The 20,388-nt window shown below is 49.2% G+C and overlaps 1 protein-coding gene across 1 annotated transcript; it reads left to right on the top strand.

Moving 5' to 3' along the window:
- Positions 1-486: 486 nt before the first annotated feature.
- TMEM247 (transmembrane protein 247) lies at positions 487-5,134 on the top strand. The gene is made up of 3 exons (XM_046661838.1): positions 487-603; positions 1,332-1,664; positions 4,724-5,134. Exons 1-3 carry the CDS (start codon positions 487-489, stop codon positions 5,132-5,134), a joined length of 861 nt encoding a protein of 286 aa, XP_046517794.1.
- Positions 5,135-20,388: the final 15,254 nt, after the last annotated feature.

Raw genomic sequence — 20,388 nt, 5'->3', positions numbered from 1 at the left:
GATTAGGACCCACCCTAATGACCTCATTTTAACTTAATCACCTCTGTAAAGACCCTATCTCTAAATAAGTTCACATTCTTAAGGTACTGGGGGTTAGGACTTCAACATCTGAATCTCAGGGGCGACACAACTCAGCCCCCAACAGGGTTTGTGCAGCTAATGGTGACTCACCCAGTACAGTCTGCATTTAAAAGAGGAACCCAAGGGAGTGGATTTCCAATGATGGGATTCTGGATTTCAAGTGGTGGAATTCTAGTTTTCAAAGCAGTCTCTACGGGTGGCAAAGGCCCATCCTGCAGTTCTTAATAATGGCACCTCAGAGATGTCACACCCTCTGCCAAAGGGGCCCTAGCAACTGGTAGAATGTGGGTTATTATGAGGACAGGGGATTGTGATGGCAGCTGGGCTGTGGAATCTGGTGAGGCCAAATGTTAGTGCCTCAAAAGATGTCCTTTGGCCCCATTTGGCAGCATCGTGGTTTTCTGGATGGCCACAGAGGACAGGGAGATGATGGAAGCTCGGGGGGCAGGAGAAAACTGCCCAACCTTCCCCAAGATGGCGCCTGATGACCCCATGTCTGAAGGGAAGTCAAGACCTTCTTTGGTAAGGGGGATGCCTCATCTCACAGCCCCAGCCTGTCCCTGCAGGGGGAGGAAGAGTACTCTGGGGACATGTGATAGGAGCTGAGGGCTTTGAGCTTCCAGAGAGCTGCTAAGAAGAGCAGGTGACATGCACCCCATCCCTACAACTGGCACCCAGCTGCAACCAGGGACCAGGTAGCCCTTCACAAGATCATGAAGTCACTCGAAGCTAGCCTTGATCTCTCCCATCTCCCTCTCTATGTGGGGCCCTTTGTGGATGGGACCTCTGAGGATGGGACCCCGCTCCTCCCATAGCCCTACTGTTCGTCCCCATATATTTAGGTTCTCTTAACGCAGACCCTGGGTCTCTTCCTCCCTCTGTAGGCCCAAGAGGCCTGGGTATCTAACTGGCCTTAAAGTTAGGTGGGGGTGGGGGAGAATTACCTCCAGTGGTGATTTGAAAATCACCAAGAAGACAGATTTCCACCTCGACTCCCCAGGGCCTCCACTTGCAACTTCAAGGGCCATTCCTTGGTGTCAGTTTGCTCTCTCCTTCTTAACTCTCAGGTCCTGATAACTCGAGTTAAGTGCATTTCCAGTAAGAACTCAGTCTAGAGCTTTACAATTCACAACACTCTTTCAAACACCCCAGTCCACTGTGGTCGGGGCTGCCGGAGTGCGGTGGGGGTGAGGGTGGGGGCAGCCACACACTGACTCCTCACGATTCCGACTCCGGCTTCCCTGCCCCAGGAGGCAGAGTCCCCGAAGCCAGACTCCTCCTACGACTACCTAGAGGAGAAGGAAGCTTGTGAGGACGGCGGCTGCCCAGGGCCCCCTAAGTCGCTGTCGCCCAAGGCCGGCCCCACCACCAAAGGCCAGGCGGGCGATGGCCCCGAACTCGCAGAGCTGCCCCGCGCCCTGGGGATCCCGGGGCCCGAGCGCAACAACACTGAGATGGAGCTGGAGAAGGCGCGCATGGAGTTCGAGCTCACGCGGCTCAAGTACCTGCACGAGGAGAACGAGCGGCAGCGGCAGCACGAGGAGGTGATGGAGCAGCTGCAGCAGCAGGCGACGCCCCGCCTGGTAGGTGACAGGGAAGGGAGGCGGCGCTGGCAGAGAGAGGCCCCCGGGCCCAGAAGGCTGGAGAGGACGCTGGGAGTAAGGGGTCCCGCCCCTGAGCGAAGAAGGGCCCACCTTACCTTCTTCGCCGAGGCATCTTGTCCTGGGTCCGGGGATGGGCTGCTCACTGCTTTAGAGCTTCCGAGTTAAACTGAGCTCCAACTCTCGAAGGAGAGCTGACCCCAGGAGGGGCACTGGGACCATATTTTCCACCCGCCTGCCCATGGCTCTGCTTCTCAGGCAAAAGTCGTCAACATTTCCCTTTTGACTGGATTTTGGCCACTCTCCGTTCCTCTCTGCTTCTCTTACACTGTGGTGCCCGGGGCTAGACCCAGAACGCCCCCCGCAGTCTGGCCAGTGGGTTTGGGTAAAACCATCCCCTCCCCTGATCAAGGCTGCTTTTGCTCTGTTGGATCACACTGCCCTGTAGTCAACTTAAACGGAGAAATCTTTTCACAAGAAATGGACCACTCTCCCCTAATCTGTACTAGATGGCGATAAGAAAGGCTGCTGTGATTAAAGGGGATGTGAGATGTTTAGCACTGAGTGGACCATCCTAAGCAGTAAATAGTGAAAGATATTATTGTGTAAAGCAGTGTTGTCTGGGCTTTAAAATCAGACAGTCCTGGGTTAAAATCTACCGTGTATAAATTTGATGACGTTTGGGAAGTTACTAATCCTCCCGGAGCCTCAGTTTGCTCATCTATAAGGTAGTAAGTACCTCATAGGCTCGTTGTGGGGAGTAAATGAGAGAATGCCTGTAAGGCACTTAGCAGTGAGCCTGGCACATTAGGTAAGCACTCAATAAATGTTAGCTATTACCATTTTTATGTACTCATGCAATTCACTTCTTGACCCAAACGCAACAACTCACATTCATCACTTCTCAGTTTTATTGGATGTAATGTATTAGCTATGCTTCCCAGCTCTGAGTCATCCTCAATTCTGAGAAACTTGCCTTCTGTCTTTATCCAAGTCATTGCTATAATTATTGAGGAGGATATGACCTAAAGTAAATACACTGAAAGATCTCCCTGCAGGTTAGCAATGTTCCATTCATCAGCACCCTTGAGTTATATTTTATCCAGCTCTCATTTCCCTACCTTGTCCAAAACGCCATCCTCAGACACACTGTCAAATGCTTTGAATTAAGATGTTATACTATCCATAGCATTTCCCCAGCTGACTGGTCAATTTTTCTTTTTTTAAGAAAATGGGGTTGGTTTTGCCAATTTGTTCTCAATGAAAACATGATGGCTTCTTAATAATTATCATTTTTTTCTTGCTCACAAAATACCTGCTTAATTATACACTAAATGATTTTGCTGAACCAAGTCAAGCTTACTGAACTGGGATTTCCAGGATCCATCTTTTTTCCTCTCTTTTTAAAAATCTAGAAAATACTTGCCTGTCTCTAAGATTCTGGCGCATGTCCTGATATTTTTGACTTCTCATAAATAAATTCCATTTCCAAACTTGTGGTTTTAGTCTCAGTATCCTGGGATAAAATTTGTCACAAGTTGGAGCCTGAAACTATTTAAAGCAGATATGGTATGGTACAATGCCTTTGGTCTATGTTGCCTGCTAACCATATTTGTCTTCCCTTTTTTAGTTTGGAAATCTTACTCCATGCTGGATGAACTGGAAACCCTTGGTGTATAGCCCTATCTACTCTCTGTCTTCTGCTCAAAAGATAGACCATTGAAAGTGTTTTGAAAAATCTAAAAGGTTTCACAAATGCACGTTTGGTTATCAGAAACATAATTACCACCCATCAGCATTTCAGACTGAAAACCCATGCAGACTGCAAAAAAGTGCCAGAAAGAGCCATAGCGAGTCTGCAGAGAACCACCAGGTCTGCCCAGCTCTCCCCTCCTGCCAGAACGCCGGGTTTCTTCCTCTGGTCTTCCACCTTCCTTGCTATTCATATTAGAGGTGGCCCCACTCAGTTTTAATTTAGTTGCCCCCACAATTTATGTAGTTGTTTCAACAACGATGTGTCCAAAATCCTAGTCTTCGGTAGTAGTTTACAAAACTGTTTTACTTTTTGTGCATTTGCCGAAAGGTGGAGGACTGACTTGGTTTTTAAGCTCCCTCTCCACTGTCTCTTTTTCTGGGCAAATGGGTGGGTAGATAGATGTCATTGTATTGAAAAATACCTCTGAGTGGGTTTCTAGCTGGTTTAGGGCATCACAGTCCCTGCCATCTGTCTGCTTACAAAAAAGGTGGCATGATTTTCAAAGATATTTTAGAGAACAAACCCTGGGTGATGCCTTCTTAACTATAGATCAAAACAATTATATCAGTTTTTGCCTTCCTTATACATTGATGCTTTCTACAGTTAATGGGGGTCTGTTGGCCCTCAATTATACAGATTCCGGAAATGAGCGACACACAGGCGGAATCAGGCAGACAACTCAGGCTGCTTTCCCCCACGCCCAAGGTTCTGAGGGGTTAGGGGGCCTCATAACCCATCTCTCCCTACCTGTCCCCAGGAGAGACCAAACTCTGGGCTGAAGGACCACAGACTGACCTGTGTGACATATGCCAGCACAAGAGAGTCAGAAACAGTCATTTGTGCCCAAGGGACACCCTCTCATTGTGCCACTGTCCAGAAAACAAGGTTGAGTGTCAGGGAAAACCATCCAGAGAACACTCTCGAAACCCGGCATCCAGATCTGGGGATCTCAGAGTCAAAGGGAAACTGCCCACTTGTGTGAGTCAGAGGTGGTATGGAACGACAGAGGAAGGAAGGTGCTGGCCTGAGTCAGGAGAGCAACGAGGAGACTCAAGAGGTATCAGGAGTTCCCTCTATGAGCCAGTGACCTTGCTAGAAATTTCTCAGTTCTTGTTTCACTCTTCCTCATAATCTGGTGAGGTGGGCACGATTATCCTTTCCTTGGATGAGGAAGACAACCTGCCCAAGGCCACATTCAGGAAAGGAGAAGTGCAGGATTGACTACAGGTCTGTCTGGCGCCTGAGCCCTGGTTTTGCCAGCTCCTCTCTCCTCTTTCCCCCAAAGTTCTCAGGTCGCCTCCAGGACCTCCTGCTCCCCCAGAACCAGTTTGCCATGTTCCTGTACTGCTTCATCTTTATACACGTCATCTATGTCGCCAAGGAGATGACCTTCTTCCTCTTCTCTAAGCACTACCTGTTCTGCATCGCAGCCATTTTGCTCTGTTTGATTAAAACTTTATGGTCATACTTCCAAGTGCCTTGGCTCTCTCCGTCACTGGGAATCTCTGTGCAGGAGAGTTATTGGGACATGATCCAAGTCAGCCCCAGACTCCCTGCCTACTCTCTCCTGGCACCTCCTTCCCTCACATGTGCCTCCCGCTCATCAGAACCTGCTCTTAGGAAAGGCTCTGCTGTCAACCATTTACACCTTATTGTGAAGAAACCTTGTACGGAGCTGCATTCTCACTGTGGATGAAGATACTTTCTCCCCTGAGAGGATCAGAAGTTAGCAGGTTAGGGAGGTATCTGTAGGAGAAGGGGTTTAGGAAGCCTTTCTAGAAGCACTAAAATCACACCATGACTAGGCTGGCTTGGGATCTACCACATGTACTCACTTTCATAGATCTTCTCTGAGGCAGGGAACAGCGGGAGGCGTGGGGATAGGCCCCCCGAAAGATATCCATGTCCCAATCCCCAGACCCTGTGAATACATTACCTTACATGGCAAAAGAGACTTTAAGATGTAATTAAATTAAGGACCCTGAAATGGGGAGAGGAGACTGGATTACCCAGCTGGGCCCAATGTAATCACAAGGGTCCTTATAAGAGAGAGGCAGGAGGGTCAGAATCAGAGAAGGAGATGTGACCATGGATGCAGAGGTTGGAGTGATGCGGGGCTACAACCCGAGGAATGCAGGCAGCCTCTAGAAGCTGCAATAGGCCTCTAGAAAGAATGCAGCCCTGCCAACATATTTGAGGCTTTTGACCTCCAGAACTGGAAGAGAATAAATTTGAGTTGCTTCAAGCCACCAAGTTTACTGTAATTTGTTGCAGCAGCGACGGGAAACTAATACCGAAGCCAAGACTCCCCAGGCTCTTTCCAGCTCTGCCAACGTGTCAGGATAGCATCCCCAGGGCATTGGCAAGGGTCTGGTTAGCTCTGGACCTGAGCAGGACTGTACAGTCATGCAGGCTTGGCACCTGCCCTCAGGCAACATACAATTCAAAAAGGAAGACGCTGAGCTTCAGGAAGCCCAGGACAGGCCTATCAGAATCTGACAGGCAAAGGGTATCCCTACCGCTGAACAGCGCATGCCTGGGTGAGGCAGGGTGGCAAAATCTGGGCATACTCCTAGGGGCATTGGGAAGGAGGAATTAAATGCCTGATTGGGCCCAGAGCAAGTCAGCAATGCTGCACTAGTGGAAGAGGTGGAGGGGGAAAAAACAGGCCACACAGCTCAACCCTCAAATCCCAAACACACACACACAGCAAATAAACAGTTGTCTACTACGGAGATGTACACAGTCCCATAGATAAACAGGCAGCCACAACCAAAGGGACTAGACTTTGAACAATAACCAAAGGACTAGGGGCTCGCAGGAGGCACAAAATGAAGCTGCCAGTGTGTATTTAACAAGGAAAAGGAATTCCACTCCCCCACAGCCAGCTCCCCATCCCTTCTCTAACACACACACCGCTGGCAGTTGTCAACTGCTCTGACCCCACTGGCCCCACCCAGGAATAATGGCGGGCCAATGGCATAGGAGCCTTTAGGGCTAATGTAGCAAACGGAATGAGACTGGACACAGCTGGGTAATCAATCAAGCCTTTATTGACCTCTCCCCCTCCCCAGCATAGGACTCTGCCTTATGGGACAAAAGAATAAGTTTCTGTCTCATTGGGTTCTCTAAATGCTGCTCAGTGACAAGACATGAAAACAAGAAGACGTCTCGAGGATTTGATGTCAGTGCACATGATCATGCCAGGTAAGTCCACAGTGACTTCTCATTTCCCATTCGAATTCAAGGCATCTACCTCCATGTGTCGCTGCATGTGACAGGTATTTACTTGGAAGTAATAAAACCGTCATTTCTCATTAAACTTTCAGTGGCAGGATTTTTTGCTATGGGTCACTTTTCAATCTTATTTGAGCTGGGGATCTGGGGTGGAGTTGAGGCAAAAGGAGGAAATCAGGATATCGAGACGATTAAGGCCCAGATGTTTAACTTATTATAGCAAACAGAATTGGGAGTTTGTAAAAAATACAAAGCGTTATAGGGCCATTTAGTCCATCCCCCTGTTGCCAGGTAAAACTGGACTTAAATCCATCCATTTTCCTTACAAATCTTCAGAGAAAGATTTGGTTAACTCCCTTCGGCAGTTGTTAGCATCTCGTCTCACATCCTTAGCAATGGGCATGAAATCTCCCCTCTGGCCCTGCTACTGTGATTGACGGCTGAAACCTAAGGTCTGCCCTCTGGGAAAATGAGAACAGCTAGTGGTCACTCCCCAAACTTGGTACAAGTCTCCCGATTCAAATGCAGAGCAGAAAATCAGAAGAGAGAGAGACAGAAGTGGAGAGTGATCAAAGGACAGGAAAAAGGCACAGCTCAGGGGTTACCAAGCAGCCAACAAGCCCACATACAAGCACTTCTTGAGCACCTCCAATGTGCCAGGCACTTGGCTCAATGCTTTATGGAGGCTATCTCCAGCAAAAGCCTGGGAGGTAGAAATGTATATCATCCCCATCTGTGAGATGGGCTCAGAGAGGTTAAGTAACTTACCCAGGATCATCTTAGACCTCAAGTCTGACTCCAAAGCACATGCTCTTTCTACACTACCATGCCCCCAAGATTGTGCCTTGGAGGATCTCCCAGCCTTGCAAGGGAGAGGAGGTGAACACACATGAAAATGTAAAGAAGCTGTCAGTACACAGACTTCAGCGAAGAAGGAGATCAAAGAGGGAGAGGTCCCTGGAGCCCAGCGTGATAGGAAGGCTTCTGGAAAGAGTAGCCCGCAAGGGCCCGTAGCCTGGGACAGGTGGAGAGGAGGAGGGAGGACTTACACGAACTAAGATCGGGGTGGGAGTGTATAATCTGTATCAGGAGAAAGAGAAGTCTCATCCTTCTCCAGTGAACAGAAACAGGCCTGGAAAATTGATTTGGGGCCAAATTTTATAATCTTGAATGTTGGTCTGAGGAATATGAACTTAATTTCTCAATCACTCCCTGAAGATTATAGGGTGAGATGGTACCTCTCCTCCGCAAAGTGGGTGAAAACCCTCCTTTCTCCTCTCTTCTGGTGACCGTGTTCTTGCTTTGACCTTCTCTTCCCATTTCCAATCCAGGAAATGGTCCTGTGGTTTCTAAGGTCCTGAGTGTGAGGATTGTGTTCAGCTGTAAAAGAAACCCAGACACAGTGGCTTAACCAAACAGAGGTTTCTGTTTCTCACATACTAAGAAGCCCCAGGTGTGGCAGTCCGATGGCTGGTGAAACTGCCCTAGAAAGTTGACAGGACCTAGGCTTCGTTTTACTCCAACATCCTTACCACATGGCTTTTATCCTCCTCACCCTATGGCTGTCAGCCTCATGATCTCAAGATAGCTGCTGCAGCTCCAGATATCAGGTCCACAACTCCAGGTCAGAAAAGGGAGAAAAGGGGCCACCATTTAAAGCTTTCCAAAAGGACCCACCTAGAGACTTCTGCTTATATCTCATTGGTCAGACTGGTCATGTGCTGCTCCTAGCTTCAGGGCGTCTGAGGTGCTAAGTTTTTGCCTAGACACTGTTACAGCCTTGAACAAAATTAGGATTCTGATAATATCAGGGGAGGGAGGGATAGATACTGGATAAGCAAATAACTGTGTCTACCATACCCTGCCTTCTTCGGCCGGGCTTCCACTCCCTGCCCCAGTGCTGGGCAAGAGTCATTGTGGGGGTGCATAAAATTGGGCAGAGCACAGCTGTAGGGAATCTGGACCTGGCCCACTGCTGCTGCACTTCTCTCTAAGGCCCCATTCACATACCACTGCTGGAAGGTCATGGTTTTCTCTGGGCACACGACTGGAGCATCTCTGCCTTCATCCTGTTGACCTCTGCCTGAGGCACCATGACTTTACACAACCAGGGCAGCAGCCTTGCCTGGGGACTTAGAAGGACATGCCCCTCTGTGCTGAGTGCCCTCAGCAAAGCTGAAAGAGGAGGCCAGTTTGCCTCTGGAGTCCCTGATCCTGCAGAACAGAGCCTAGTGACCCTGGCATCTCCCCTGCCAGCGCACTCACACCGGCTGCTAAAGACTGGGTGTGTAACAGAACCTACACATTACACTCAGCGTTAGCCCAAACAAGCAAACACTAATAGTAACATTTCAGGCAGGCCTAGGGAGGGAAAGATGGAAGAATCTTCCCTGCTCCCCAAATGGAATCACATAGATTGCAACCGGAGCCCAAGGACAAGACTGGGGTCCTGGAGACGCTGAAATCTGCAGGAGGGAAGAGGACAGGCTCGCTTTCAAAGGACGCTTCCCTGCTGTGTCTAAGTCCACTTTAGCAGGTGACTGCAAGCAAGTTGATTAAGCTTCCTAGGCTGCATTTGGGCGGCCTGTAAATTATCTAGACTCTAACTCAGTAACAAACACACAAAAAGGACCAAAGCTTACGGTGTGATTTCAGACATTCTGACTTAATTTATCTGAGATGGTGTCCAGGGGTTTGGGTAACCTTAAAAGTGCCCCAGTGGATTGTAATATGTAGCCACATTACAAAACCTAAATCCTTGCTGCTCAACATGTGATCTGAGGACCCCCCAGCATCAGCACTGCCTGGAGGCATCTCAGAAATGCAGCATCCTGGAGCCCTCCGCAGGCCCACTGTACAGGTGCATTTTGACAATATCCCCAGAGACTCGTGCACGTCTGAGAAGCGCTGCTCTATGGGATGTGACTCAATTCAACCTATTCTCTGTTGTGAAGACACTGCTGTTGGTCTGGAGGGTCTTCCAGCAGAGATGCAGAGGCAGGATGGGAAGAAGTGAGAGGATAAGCGGGCGCTCAGCCCCAGCTGTGCTGTGGGAACCTCCGCTGACCTGTAGCATAGCTGGTAACAGTGCATCTGCCCATCCTCTCTGTCCTCTGTCACCTGTCCTTGTCCTAGGCTTCTGACGAACAAAACGATTTCTCCCGGTACCCCTGGAATTCACCAGACAGTTCCAGAATGCCCCCAGGCCTGTCTCTGCCTCTGTCCCTTTTTTGATCTGGCTCCAATGTGTGTAGCTTTGGGAAAATCTTGCTAATATGCATTCATTCATTATTTAAAGGTTGCCACTGTTCCTACAGGAAGGTTAAGCATGATTAAAAGATGGGATTTTTCCACAGGGCACAGCAGAAAAGCCAGGGCTCCCGTATTTTGAAGCTGTTTTGGCCGAGCCTTGTTTCATAATTTAAAGTCTGTGACTTATTTAGATTTAATTAGCCAAAGGAGCAGCAGCTGCAGGTTCATTAGTCAGCGTTCATTAAGCACCCTCGGAGGGCTTGGCTCATAAGAGCAAAGAGGAGGATCAGCTTCGGACTCGCAAATTCCCTACGTGAAGCAGGAGGGGACTACACATGGTGTCAGGAGGCAGGCACTCCTGCTTCTCAAGGAGAACAAAGGGGTGGCATCAAAGGGTCTGGGGTCATGGGACAGATCCCTACAAAGTCCTTCTCCTCAGCCACCTCACAGGGCTCTAGTGACTGTGAGTATATGATGCAAGTTCATGGTAAATGTGGAGCTATGCAAACGAGCGGTGTGGGAAGAGATGAGCAGGGAATACATAGTGACTGCCGCCCTGATTTCGAGAACCCGGAGAAGTGGAGAGATCAGCTCCGGAAGCTGTGGGGCCCAGTGCAGGGCCCCTTGTTCAAAAAGTATTAAGAAACTTCAAGGCAGTGACAGCAGAGCCTGAAATCAAATGAGGGGCTCGCCTGAGTGCAGGGCTCCCCCTGAGCATGGCGGCCAGTGCCGCTGCCCTGGTGGTAGTCCATGAGGCTAGCCCCCGAGGTGGATAAAGGAGACCCTCTGGGGTAAGGGGCTTTTGTGGTGCCTCTCAAATCCCACCCTGAGAGAGACGGGTCCTTGGCCACCTCATCAGCCTGGGGCAAGGGGTGCAGGGGCTGAACGTTTTGAAAGGGGGTGGGGACCACTGGCCCAGGCCCAGGGCTGGAGCATGCTGAGCCTGGTGCTCTGGGGGAGGAAAGGCCCCCTCCCGGGCAGAGTGGGGCCCCTGGTACACCCACCAGCTCTGGAGGCAGGAGGCACCTCTAGGCATGCAGGTCACGCCCCAGGCTTGCAGCTGCTAGTTGCAGGGCTAACAGGAGCCTCAAGTTCTCCAGCTCTTGGGCATTTCCCCTCCCTCCTGGCTTCCGCCCCTAGCCCCATTCAGCTGATCATTTTTCTCTGGGCTAGAAAATACCAAAATAGGAGAATAAAGCTACACTTTTTACCCCCGTGAGCCTCACTTGTATCAAATGACACAGTCACTTTGCCTCAAACTTTTCCTCAAAGGAGCCTTTGTAAGGTCCTGGGGCAGAAAGCTGGGCCTGGAAGACAGCCACCAGGAAGCTGTGGGGAAAATGCTGAGCAAGGCAACACTTGGTCGAGGAGGCGGGGGCGGGGGGGGGGGGGGTCTCCAGAGCTGCCCTCCACCTCAGAAAGGGCTGGTGCCAGACGCTCCCGACCACAAGGCAGCTCTTCTCCCAGCACCCAGCTCTGCCTCCCTAGGAGATGCTAGAGCAGCTAAAGGTGTGGCTGCAGGGACCACCCCACTGCCAGGGGCCCAATCAGTGCTTGAGGAGCCAATGAACGAACAATCCACCGAACAAAAGGATGCGCTCGGCAACCTAGGAACGGCTCTGTGAGCTGACGTATTTGTGAAGGCTTCCTGCAGAGGAGAGAAGGCAGCGCATATTACCCAATTTCTGCGGTCTGTTCCGCCCTTGTCCAATGCACTTTCTGTTGTCTCATGTCATCCCGCGGCCACCCCCTGAGCGAGAGCTATTAACATCCTCACTTTGCAGATGAGAAAACAGACTCAGAGAGGCTTAAGAGTGCTTGAGCTTACTCAGCTGGAAGGTGGCAGAGACCAAGTGTGGCAAACAGCTGAACAATGATTTAAAGAAAACAGAGAACTATATGCCTTGTCTATTTGGGTTTGTGGATGAAGATTCAGAGCTGCTTTGACAACGTGTGAGAAGAGTACTGTTATGTATATCAAATGGTATCGTGCCATCCCACTGTGTGTCTCTATATGTGTGCACCTAGGGGTAGCAACTTCAAAGGTATTCGGCTTAAAAACCTATCCTTTTATTCTACCATTCTCTCATTTCCTCCCACCGAGGGCTGTGGAGGAAATGTCTTTGGATTTGACAAGGATGTCCGCTCACTCACTGGCCCTCCCATTCCACATGCCTCCCGTTTTCTTGACTGGCAAGTGGGAGATCCATACTCAAAGCCCTGGATAGCTTCCTCTGGACCCCACCCATCATCCTCTCCTGGGTCTCTCAAATCTGGTGAGTGGGTCTGGATCGGGCCTGAGGGTCTTCCCTCCTGAATCAGCCATGCCTGACTCTCTTTCTGAAGACGAGATGCTATGGCACGGGTATGAAAGAAGAGGGAGGTGGTCAGACCCAGAGAGAAATCTTACAGTTCATGCTCAATGACTTTCACTTCTGGGCAATTTCTGTATCCTCCCATACACAGAGCGCTCCTGGTATCAGAGCTGGCCTGAGTGGGTTCCTAGAAAACAGTGAGCTTTGATTGGAAGACTCCGGAAGCACAGCAAAGTATAGAAAGCTCACTTGCTCTCAGCTGTCAGGCTAAGTTCAGTGAAGCTCCAGATGACTCTCGTAAGCAAACCACACACTGCAGAGCAATCCTGATTCCCAAAACAGATCAGCAAAGGCAAGAGTCAAAAACTGGGATGCCAGGAGGACCCAGCAGGCACAGGTAAAAGCGGGAAGTTGGCCAGGTATAGCTAACAGGAAAGGAGGAGCCAGCATAACGAGGCAACCCCTCCTCGCTTCCCTCTCGCCCGTCTTCACCAGTGAGGATGCAGGCCCTGTGTCCAGTCGTTCAAGAGCTGCCAGGAATCCAGTCTTACACCGGCTCACAGTGTTGGAACTTGAGATGTGATTTCCTTGTGATAGAATCTGTTTCACTCAGAGACATGCTGGGGGATCTCTTCAAACAGAAAACACTCCTTGTACAAAAATAGAATGTGATTCATTCTAGCGCAGTGTTCAAGCACAGAAGCGGCAATCAGGGATGCTCCTTCTCTTCACAAATTGCCTCACCTTGAGGTGTTTCAAGAGACAGATCTCTTAATGCATTTTAAATCAGGTTAGAGGGGCAGAAATCTAATTTTCATACAACTTCTTGATGGAAAATGGGAATTTGGCCTGGATCAGGATTAAAGAGGGGGCAAGGCAGGGGTCTGGAAGCTGGGAAATGAGGCGGGAGAGAGTGTTGGGGTGGAGGGTGAAGCAGGGTGCCCAGGCTGAGTGATGTGCAGAGAGGCTGGCAACAGCCCTGTAAAGTTGGTGAGACAGAGTGCTGGGGCCTGGGGACCAGAGCCAGGCAGAGAGGGGAAGAGGAGGAGGGAGCATCATTAGTTGTCACGGCAACGAAGGAATACAGAAAGAGGGGGAAAGAGTGAGGGAGGATCTCAGAGAAGAGCTAAGTTGTGCTGCTGCCTACAACCAGCTCTCCCCTCTCCACCCAGCCGCCTTGACTGTGACTCCCTGGTCCCTCTGATACCTCCCCCACCTGACTCTGCTTCCCGCTGGCATGAACTACTATGAAATTATATCAAGGACATTTAGATCCTAAACATGGTGGGCTGGATGGATACCTACTTACTGTGCCTCTGCGTCTCCAAAAGTCCTCTAGAATTAAAACTGTTTTCTCCACTATCCTGCCATAAAGCCTATACTTCCACCATTGGGGCAAAATCTCTTCAGCTAAAGCTTTGCTCATGTTCAATTACAAATGCTCATTAAGAAGGATAACATCTTGGATATCAATTTCTAGAATCTCATCAGGACTTAATTTATCACATGTAGCGGGGATCTCAGCTTCAGCCTAGGAAAGTCCACTAGCAGGGGTCAGGCATATCTGAACTTGTATGACAAACTGGTAGGTCAGACCCCAGAGAGGCCGCTTCATAGGATGGTTCCAGTGACATCTGCTGTGTGTGTCCAGCATTTGTTTCCCTTTTATTTTCTTTTGAGGAATTCTGTGTTCCTTAATATTAGTCCATGAGGTTCAATTGGGCTGACTTCTAGTCAAGGGTGGGCCCAAGACCCAGACCTGGCCAACCAGGGCATTTCAAGTCCTGGTCAAAATGATTAGTTCATGTGTGGACACATGATCCAAACCTGACCAATGAGTCTCAAACCCAGGGCTTTTGTTAGAACTCCTGGGAAAGATAAACTCTCTTTCCACTGGGTACTGTGCAGGTAGCATAGACGTTCAGAGCTACTGGTGGCCATCTTGTTCCACTCAGGGAAAGCCTGCCTGAGAATAAAGCCAATAAAGGGAAAAGCAGAGCCAAGAAGACACACATAGGGAGAGAGAGGGAGAGAGGGAGAAGGAGCGAGAAAGTGACTTCCCTTGTTGGCATGATTTGAGCCCCTGGATCCACCTGGAATAAGAGACATCCATAAGCTTTTCAGTTGCTATTAACTTTGATTTGAATTGGGTTTCTGTCACTTGGAACCAAGGGTTCTGAATCATGCAAGGGCTTTCCTATTTGGCTAAAGAAAAGAGGCTTAAATGAGTTGGAACCTGGGCTCAGCAATAGCTAATGGAGGAGATATCCTGGCATCTGTTCCCAGCCTGTCCTATCGAGAAAGATGTGGGAACGAACCTAAACAAGGGAGTCTGGGAGACATGGGGAGAAGTGGCGTTCTCACGTGTGCCCCTCAGCAGGAAAGGGAGCCATTTCCCCCCTTCTTGAGGGAAAACAGCCCTGTTCTGGCATTGTGAGGGGCTGAGACGTTGATGACAGTGCCAAGGGAAATGGCAGCAGGGCCTAGCTGAGAGGGGATGCCCAGGGGAAACTCCACAGACAAGCATATGCTGTACACTGCCAGTAGACAGAGCTCTGTGCTCACAAGAGGATCCACGAAAGGTCTGGGAGCAACCCAAACATCCATCAACTGACGGGTAGATAACAAAAGTGGAATATCCATACCCTGGAATATCATTTGGCAAGAAAAAGGAATGGAGCACTGATACATGCTACAACATGAATGAATCTTGAAAACATACTAAGTGAAAGAGGCCCATCACAAAGGACCACATACTGTATGATTCTGTTTACATGAAATGTCCAGAATAGGCAAATCTATAGAGACACAAAGTAGATTCGTGGTTGCCTAGGTCTTGGGGAGTAGAGGGGTTGGGGGGTGACAGCTAAGGGTTGCAGGGTTTCTTTTGGGGTGATGAGATATTCTATAATTGATTGTAGTGATGGCTGCCCAACTCTGAATATACTAAAAGCCATTGAATTGTACACTTTAAATGACTGAACTGTATGGTATATGAATTATGTCTCAGTAAAGCTGTTACCAAAGAAAGGCTCTTGAGGTTCTTGCCCAGTCTGTGTGTGGCGGGGGCAAGGGTGAGGGTAGGCCTCCAGAAGGCCTAGGGCACATCATGTAGCTGCTGCTACCTGCAAGGCAGTCCTGCCCTTAGACCCAACAAGAGGGACCTTGCTCTGGGCTGGCACTTTAAGAGGGCTCCACGCTGGGTCTCATCCACCTTATCCCTCTCCATGGCGTAAGGTGTCTGTGGGGCCAAGTGGACATGTCCACTATGCTTCCTAGACCATACCCTGGGTATACAGGACCCGGGAACTCCTTGCCCAAAAGGTCCCAAACATGTTTCCAGAGCCTGCTGGCCTCTTCCACAGGTCCATCCTCCTTAGGGTAGACTGAATTGGTGGTGAGCATATAAGAGGTGTGATTGGAACTTGGATATGTAGACTGGAATGCCCATATCAGGCCCCTCAAAAGGTGAGGCAGAGGTGGGGGTGAGCAGAGAAGGGGGGCAGGCCATAGGCCATGAATACAGAGTCGGGGGAGGCCTGTGGCCCACTCTCCCCACAACCACCATATTCCTGCGTGGTCATCTGAGGAGTATGAGAATTCTCAATTCGAACTTGACCTTCCAGGTCATTACGAAGATATCTTTTTTAAGATAGGAGGCTAGCACATTTATCAATTTGTTAGCTTCCTTCACAGTTGTAAGATATTTAAACACATGGTTTGTGGACCTCTACTTGTCCTCTTGCTAATAGAAAGATCTGACCTGCTGGGAGATGCTCCATTTAAGAGAGAAATCGATCAGAGCTTTTCTTCCTGAGGAATCCTGGTGTGGGGTTTTCCCAGGCTGAATTTACGGATTTGGGAAACACAGTTCATAGATTCCTTGCTCCAGGCTAGAGAGAAAACTGCCACATGCCTGCCCACAGCCTTAAAGTTTGATGATTTCTCTGAACGTCTTCTCAGCTGAGCCCACGGCTTAGGCATATATTGAGGTGCGGGCTGGAGATGCGTGGTTCTGTGAGCCATACCAAGGAATTTTGTGTCTGTCTGGCTCTCTTGTTTTTTGGGGTTTTTAAGAAAGATATAATGTAATAGAGCCAAATTGGCAAGGCAATTCTAGCAGAAGTTCATGAAAAACATCTGAGAGCAGGGCTGGGCCAGGCCAGAGAGCATTTGTTCATCCTTCTCTATCTCATGGCCAAAAACCCTGGGGGATCCTGTGCTCATGCCCTTGAGGTAGAGACCTGTAAGACACATGGTCTTTGTCCTCCAAGAAGTCACCATCTGGTTGAGAAAAGAACACTGAAACTGAAGTCATTAAAACACAACATAAAAAAACCCCACAATGTAATTTAGGGTGTGACATAAAGTATTTTCAAGACTAGAGATCATCTTGTCCAGAGTTTCTCCTTGACACTGTTGACATTTGGGACCAGATAATTTTTTGCTTGGGGGTGGGGGGATGCTATCGTGTGCATTGTAGGATACTTAGTAGCATCACTGGCCTCTACCCACTAGATGACAGTAACAGGCCCCCTGCCCCAGTTATGGCCATGAAAAATGTATCCAGACACTGCCAAACATCCCCTGGGGGTCAAAATTGCCCCCGGTTGAAAACTACTGCTCTAGTGTAACATTTCCCCCACCCCACCCACCCTCATCATTCCCAGTGTAATTAATGTCTATAAACTGAAAATACTGCAGGAAGCCGAGGAAGGGGAGGGGATTGTGGACAGAAGGAGCCTGGTTCTTGGAGGAGGGGGTGGCATCTGAACTGGGCTAATCTAGCTAGAAGGACAGCCCTCCAGATAGGGGAGACTGTGTACTCAAAGGCAGAGCAGCTGGGACAAGCAGCATACCCCGCATGGTTGTGCAGTTGTGCAATGCCAAAAGGTACCCAGCTGAGGGGACAAGGGGAGCTCAAATGCAGCCCACCTTCCTCTGGCCAAGCTGTGCCCCTTGGCACTGGGCTGCATGAGTCCAGAGGGGCAGACTTTTTCTTAGTAAAAGCATGTTTTGTGCTCCCCCCATCACGGGTTCATGGTGCTGTGTCTGCCCAGAAGGGGCCTTTTCCTAATGACACAAAGGTGCCACAGAGGCCAGCCAAGGCCCCCTGAATGAGCACGCCCTGGAATGGAGAGGAGAGGCAAGCCAGCGAAGAAGCCAGCACTCTGTCGGGGTCTGATGGGGACTCTAGCTTTCTCCAGCCTTCGTTGGCCCCACTATGCTCCTTTCCACTCTGACTGATCTGCAGGGACCTCACCCTGCCCTGCAGAAGCTCACGTGAAAGAATGAGAAGGAAATTCTTTCAAGAGCTCAAAGTAGGCTGAACCAAAAGGAGAAGGAAGGCTCTGAGAGAAGAGTCTGGATCTGGAAACCGATAGCAGCCAGTTGTGCCCGGGGTTCAAATCACTGTTGCTTCTACTCCCTCCACAGAAAGGCCCTACAGAGAGGTGGTCACCCCTCAGGGAGGTCACCTCTGCCCGAGCACCTTCCCTCCTAAAGCAGACCTTCAGAGCCTGCAGGAGCCCCTCTCCCCAGTACCTTCCCTTCCTTTGCTCAGTGCTGCAGCGATGGGCCTGTACGAACTAAGGTACGGGCACTCTTAGGGATACACGAAGGTTCTCTGGGGGGTACATATTTTGGGGTTGGTCATTTTAAAAGCCTCGCACCACAAGTCCTCCACTTGCACAAGCGCTTCCTTCTCCAGGTGTCCTGTCTGAGCACTTGGACCAGGGACGCTGCTCCATCTCCTTCCTCCCTCCTCTTTCACCATCATCCTTCTCCCACTTCCCAAAAGAAAGGCGCATGTCTTATCCAGCCCAACCTTTCCATGGTGCTTTCACTTGGGGAACATAATACGTGATGCAACAAAGGGAGAATCTAAATCCTAGTATCCATGTTGAGAAAAGGAGTAACTAACGACTGGACAAATCAACTGGCTTCCAAGTCTCTGCTTTCATTCAAAATGAAGGAGAATCTATTCTAGCTGTCAGCTGACAGATGTTTAATGATCTACCCATATTATCTTTGGCATATAACTCAAAAAGAGTTTATAAAATTCAGTGACATTGCTGTAACTCTTTTCTTTTTTTTTAAAGATTGGCGCCTGAGTTAACATCTGTTGCCGATCTTTTTTTTCCTTCTTCTCCCCAAAAGCCCCCAGTACATAGTTGTGTATTCTAGCTGTAGGTCCTTCTAGTTGTGCTATGTGGGACGCCGCCTCAGCATGGCTTGGTGAGCAGTGCTAGGTCTGCGCCCAGGATCCGAACTGGTGAAATCCTGGGCTGCCAAAGCAGAGCGTGCGAACTTAATCACTCGGCCACAGGGCCAGCCCCACAAAACTCCTTACATTTCTTTGTATTTATGTATGTGAAAATGTTTCTGAGCTCAGCTCTTGCAACTATTAAAAAAAAACAACAGAAATACAATTAATGCTGAACCCTGATCCTTTCTAGCAATGAGTATTATTCATTCATGGATATATCAGCTAATGAGGATGGGAAAAAAAGCTTCATCTCATTAAGAGATGCATTTCCAATTAAGCTTTATTTTTTATGCTCCCTTAGTATCTATTAAAATTTCTAATAGCATTTGTTTTGATTAATTGTGTACTAGTCCTCATGGTACAAATCCAGACAAAATATTCTTTAACATTTAGAGTCTATGGTCATAGGGAATTTAAAAAATAAATTCATTTTATATACATAGCTTTGTTGGAGAGAAGTGTGATAGGGTGATACGCAAAGGACATTCAATCATAAAAACGTATAAGGATAAAATTCTGTAGGAGAAGTAGAATGGAAATATGTAAATTCGAGGAGAAAAAAGAAACAGGAACATTTTCCCACTGTTAAGGAAGAATTTCACATATTTTTTAAAAGGATGATGGATACCAGCCACCATAGTATTTCATTTAGAAACACTTTTCAGAGTACTAAAACAGTTTTATTTTTAAATGTCAATATTTGCATACACCAGAAAGCACACCCTAGTAGAAACTTATACCATGAAAAACATTTGAATGTTTGCTCCTAAAAATGTGCAAGGGGGTACATAGATTTTCAAAATTCTTCTAGGATGTTGCAAGAAAAATGTTCAGAGCACCAGCGTCACTGAGGCTGGCTCTTGTCCGCCTGGGCAGTGTGCTTAGATTGAAAGCAAAATCGACAGCTTGGAATATTCTCCTAAATCTTGGGGGACCTGACAGCACCCTCAAAGTGGGGGAGGGACTCTCTGGTGCTGGGTTGGCGGGAAATGGGCCAAGGAGCTCCCCCTTCATCGTATCAACACTTTCCTCCAGTCTTTTTTGTTTCCTTGTTTTATTTTAAGCATTCCTCTAAAATCCTATTCTCTCCACTGCAGATGTCCCGTCAGGTCAGTGCGAGTTCTGGCCAGCGTTCCCCACGCTGCCTCAACCTTCCCTTTCTTCCGGAAGCTCTCGGCAGGCAGAGCCCCCACCTACTCGCCCCCAGCCTGGCTGGCCGCTCTCTGACACCCCTTTTGCACGCTTGGCACCCACTGGTTCCTCCAGTCTTCTGTTGCTTTGGGCTAGTCCTCACTCTCCAGCTAGGTCCTAAGTTTTCTCATCCAAGCCTCTTTCCTCACCAGTAAGATGTGGATGATACGAATTAAGCGAGATGAAATGCATGCAGCGCCTGGCACCGAGCCTGGCCTGCAGCCAGAACTGGGCACCCAGTTCCTTTCAGCATATACTTGCTAATCGGACGGGTACATTTGCTCGCTGGCCAGCGATTACGGAAGCCTGGGCTTCCTAGCGTCCCCCTTCTTTACCCAGGGAAGGCAGAGAATTCCCAAATCCCCAGGTCTCCTTTGGGTAACTTGTCAAGTAGGGGTGAAGAAAACGTCCTCCCCCTCCTGCCGCCGCCGCCGCCGGTCCGCTCCGGGCGCCGAGGGAGCCCGAGCAGGGGGAGCCAGGAGCTATGAGGTCATGCTCGGGTCACGTGACCGCTGCTGCATCTGTCAACTGTGGAACGAGAACTAAGACAGTCGGAGCGTGTGACATTCAAACCAGTTCTCTCTCCCTCCTCCCTCTCCGGTGCGCTGGCCCCTTTCACACCAAGGGACCGTCTCAAAAGTCTAGGACCCTGAAGGTTATGGTTCCAAACGCTACAATTTAAAGGCT

Source organism: Equus quagga, chromosome 5 (assembly GCF_021613505.1).
Source record: "Equus quagga isolate Etosha38 chromosome 5, UCLA_HA_Equagga_1.0, whole genome shotgun sequence".
In the NCBI taxonomy this organism is placed as follows: Eukaryota; Metazoa; Chordata; class Mammalia; order Perissodactyla; family Equidae; genus Equus; species Equus quagga.
The sequence above is the reverse complement of the archived record's forward strand: the minus strand, read 5'-3'. Positions and strand labels throughout refer to the sequence as shown.